This window comes from Nannospalax galili, unplaced genomic scaffold (genome assembly GCF_000622305.1).
Source record: "Nannospalax galili isolate Female #2095 unplaced genomic scaffold, S.galili_v1.0 scaffold510, whole genome shotgun sequence".
NCBI lineage: Eukaryota > Metazoa > Chordata > Mammalia > Rodentia > Spalacidae > Nannospalax > Nannospalax galili.
In genome coordinates, this window is record NW_008329677.1 from 655,068 (window position 1) to 659,030 (window position 3,963).

General features: G+C 37.8%; 1 protein-coding gene across 3 annotated transcripts in view; it reads right to left on the reverse strand.

Moving 5' to 3' along the window:
* The window catches only part of Xrn2 (5'-3' exoribonuclease 2), an 86,546-nt gene that overhangs the window by 51,880 nt on the left and 30,703 nt on the right, over window positions 1-3,963 (reverse strand). For all 3 annotated transcript variants that reach the window (XM_029567586.1, XM_008841269.3, XM_029567588.1), the window contains 4 exons: window positions 2,986-3,060; window positions 2,780-2,913; window positions 2,629-2,686; window positions 2,438-2,545 (listed from right to left, as the gene is read on the reverse strand). In XM_029567586.1, the coding sequence (XP_029423446.1) occupies window positions 2,438-2,545; window positions 2,629-2,686; window positions 2,780-2,913; window positions 2,986-3,060 (375 nt within the window). The remainder of the gene's footprint in view (window positions 1-2,437; window positions 2,546-2,628; window positions 2,687-2,779; window positions 2,914-2,985; window positions 3,061-3,963) is intronic.

Below are 3,963 nucleotides of genomic sequence, written 5' to 3' on the forward strand. Positions count from 1 at the left end.
CTAATCCTTTACATCCTTCAGGTCTTCATTCACAATATCACTACCTGACCAGACACTGGCTTGCCTGTTTTATCCTGATCACATTGCCTACTCTACCACACTACATAGCTTAGCTGGTTGCTGAGTTTATTGTCCAGATTCCCTCAAAGAATGTAAGCTCCTGGAGGACAAAAATTTTTGTATATTTTGTTTTTTGCCTTATCACTGGCACTCAAACACTGGCACACAGCTAGTAAGTCTAGCAGGCAACTATCAAAGCTCATAAAATAGTCCCACATTTTCGGTCTAATTGATCAATTTTTAATAGCAACTGCTAACATATCCTTTTCTGGTCATCCCCTCTGCTGTGTTATGACTACTTAGCTTTAAGGGTTGGCAGTCACACATAACCAGATCAGCTTATTGCTGGTGTGGACCTTACTGATTTTTAATCTTTTTATGTGCTATAAACACCTTGGAAATCCATCAAGAGCCACAAACACAACTTTCTTAATAAAGGGTATAGAGTCAAACTTTCATATTGAATTTCTAATGTTTTCCCTGTTGCCCAGCCATGGGAAATGAAATCGTGACTACAGAAACACAAAAGCCTTAGAATGCCCTCCCTGGAGCTGGAGAGATGGCTCAGTGGTTAAGAACACTGGTTGTTCTTGCAGAAGACCTGGGTTCGAATCCCAGCACCCACATGGCAACTAACAACTATCTGTAACTCCAGTTCCAGGGGATCCAACAGCCTCTTCTGTCCTCCACAGGCACTGCAGGGCATTGGTGCACTTATCTACATGCAGGCAATACACACATACACACAAAAATAATAAATAAAAAATTAAAAAAATAAAAATAAAATGCCCTCTCTGCTAGGTCAAGTGGAAACCATATTAAGTCTGAAACACTAAGGTAAGATCAAATTCCCACTCTTCCCCTCTGATGAGAAGTTGCCATCAATACTTAACGGTATAGAATTTGCTGAAGTGATATAAAGACTGTTACAGCATGAGGGGTTTTATACCAAGCTATAACACAGTATCCATTTATGCACTGCTTTTTGTTAAATATAAATAGCAATAAAGTGAAACCACTGTAAGTGTGGAAGACTCAAGTCAAAAACAAAACAAAAACAACAGCAAAAAAAGCTACTCCAGTAGATACTTGAAAAAGACTACCAAGCACTGAAAGCATTTGGAAAGAATGCTCAGTCAACTCACAGTATTATATGAAAATGCCCAAAGTCCTAAAACTAAGAGATCAGAGTTGTAGTAGACAAAGTTGAAGAAAATAGAAACAATACAATTATCACTATGCTATTTGTTCAAAATAGGCCTGTGATTTTTAAAAAAATAAAAATAGCTTATGAAAGGATTTCTTCCACTGTAAAAAGCTACAATCTACTCATTTTGCCCAGTGCTGGCCTCCCTTGCAAACCCCACAATCAACCTTTAACCATTATGCCTTTAGGTTGCTGCCCCTCCACTCTACCTCCAGGTCCTGGGGCCTCCTACCCCTAACCAAGATCTAGATAGCATAATCAACTCCTTCTAACCAGTGGCTTCTCTTTTCTTTAGGGATCTCCTTCTACCTCTCCAGAACTGACTTCTCTTTTTTCTTAATGGTCCACACTTCCCAAGGCTGATGTGGGGCACTTTCATTCCACACAAGCTCTCACAGAATTTTAAGTTCCCACACATGACTTCAAGTACCTCCTTCCATCAACCTGAGTTCTGAAAGTTTTCAAGACTTTTCCTGTCTCAGGTATCCAGTAGTCCCCTCACACTTAACACCTCCAAAATGAAATTTGGGGATCCCTCATCCCAATCTCCTCTATCCATAGTGCTTCTTACTATCTTAGTAAGTAGTATCAGCAAACTCTGAACTGCTCAAGACAGAAACCTGGATTTCTCCATAAGCATGTGCCCATCATTATATATAATCAACTCTCAGGTGCTTTGATATTTTAGTTCTTTCATGTTTCAATTTCTTAAGAGCTACAGCCTTCTACAGAGACTACATTCTTCCATCACTCTGTCTTGGGTTGATACATTCCAATGTATACCCTATACTTAGACGCCTGGAATACAAACTCTAGGCCTTAATCTGTCTTCTACAATAAATATGAGAGCCACAAGCTCAATGCCAGCTTAAACTTGGAACTTTATTTTATATCCTTTGCGCAAGACAAGCTTTGGGATTAATGTACTAAATAAGATTATGAAAAGAAGAAAAATTGCAACAAAATTCAAACAGTGTACAATACAAAGTTCCATACAGCAAGTATCACAGTCTATAAAATAGTCAAAGTACTGATGCTCAAGTTACTCAGTGATGATACACTACAAATGGTATTATAATACACTCACAGAGGTAAAAAGTATTATCACAGGATCATCAGAGCCTATGAGAAACAGGTACAATTTTAGCTACTGCAACAGAAACAATTTACCTCATCATCTTTTCTCTTTTTAAAAATGCTATCCTCAACTTCACCAACTGCTAACATGATCATCTGTACTCTTTGCAGATTGACATAACCACTTTCTGTAAGGTAACCCTGTAAGTGATAAAATACATGTAAAATGATCTTCTTAGAAAACCAAATACTTCTGCTTTGAAATTATTCAAGAATAAACTTACCCCAGTTTTGTGCACCACGTTTTTGTATATGTTGACCAAACGGTCAATTGCACCTTCCCTGCCACCAGGAGACAAATATTATTCATTACAATGAACTCTGTAAAGTCAAAAAGACTGAAGCAGGCATTAGAAACCTCCAAAATACACATACCTAATCTCTAATGATGGCAAATGAGGAAGGAAGTCATTTCCCACAAAGAAGCACATAAACACCCAGTCATCAATGCTCCTCTCCACATCAAATGGAAATGGTAGGCTGGCCATGGTGAGTTCTCTTTCCAGATACTACAACCGAAAAAGAAATGTCATCACCCTTGCTGTTTAGGAATGCCAATTCCAATGACTACTGACACGTACCTCTCGGAGGACATTCAGCCGAAGGAAGATAAACTCTCCCTCTGCACAAGGAAGACTATCTGCAAGTTCATCATGCTGCAAGAAAGACGGTGCAGGTTAAACACGTCTACTCTAAATCCTGTAATTTTTTTCCAGTCACACAAACGTTAAGGCTGTTTCTAAAGTAAGACCATTTTAATATTACAAGTACTAAAATTTAAAAAGCTCACCAAACCATTTTAAAATAAAATTTACCCATAAATACAATCACATCTAAATCAGGGATCAGCAAATACTTTCTCTAAAGAGCCAGATAGTACACATTTTAAAAGCTTTGAGTGGATACACAGTCTTTACTGAATATTCTTCCATGTTCTATTATACTTTTGTAACCCTTTAAAAATGTAAAAGGTATCTTAAAGTGGTTTTAATTTGCATTTCCCTAATTATTAGTGATGTTGAACATCTTTTAAGATGTTTCATAGCCATCTTTACTTCTTCTTTTGAGAACTCTCTGTTCAGCTCCTTAGCCCATCTTTTAATTGGGTTGCTTCTTGTCTTGGTTCTCTGTTTTTTGAGTTCGTAATATATTCCCGTTATTAAACCTCTGTCGGATGTGTCACTGGTGAAGATTTTCTCCCATTCTGTGGGTGTTCTGTTTGGTTCCTTGGTTGTTTCCTTTGATGTACAGAAGCTTTTTAGTTTAATGAGGTCCCATTTGTTAATTCTTGCCCTTGTTTCCTGAGCAATTGATGTCCGGTTTAGAAAATCCTTTCCCACGCCTATATCTTGTAGGTTTTTCCCCAATGTTTTCTTCTAATAGTTTCAGAGTTCCAGGCTTTACATTCAGGTCTTTGAGTCGTTTAGAATTGACTTTTGTGCAGGGTGAAAGATAGGGGTTTAGTTTCATTCTTCTACAAGTGGAATTAAAACCACTTTAAGATTTCACCTTACCCCAGTCAGACTGGCTAAGATCAAGAAAACAAATGATACTAAATG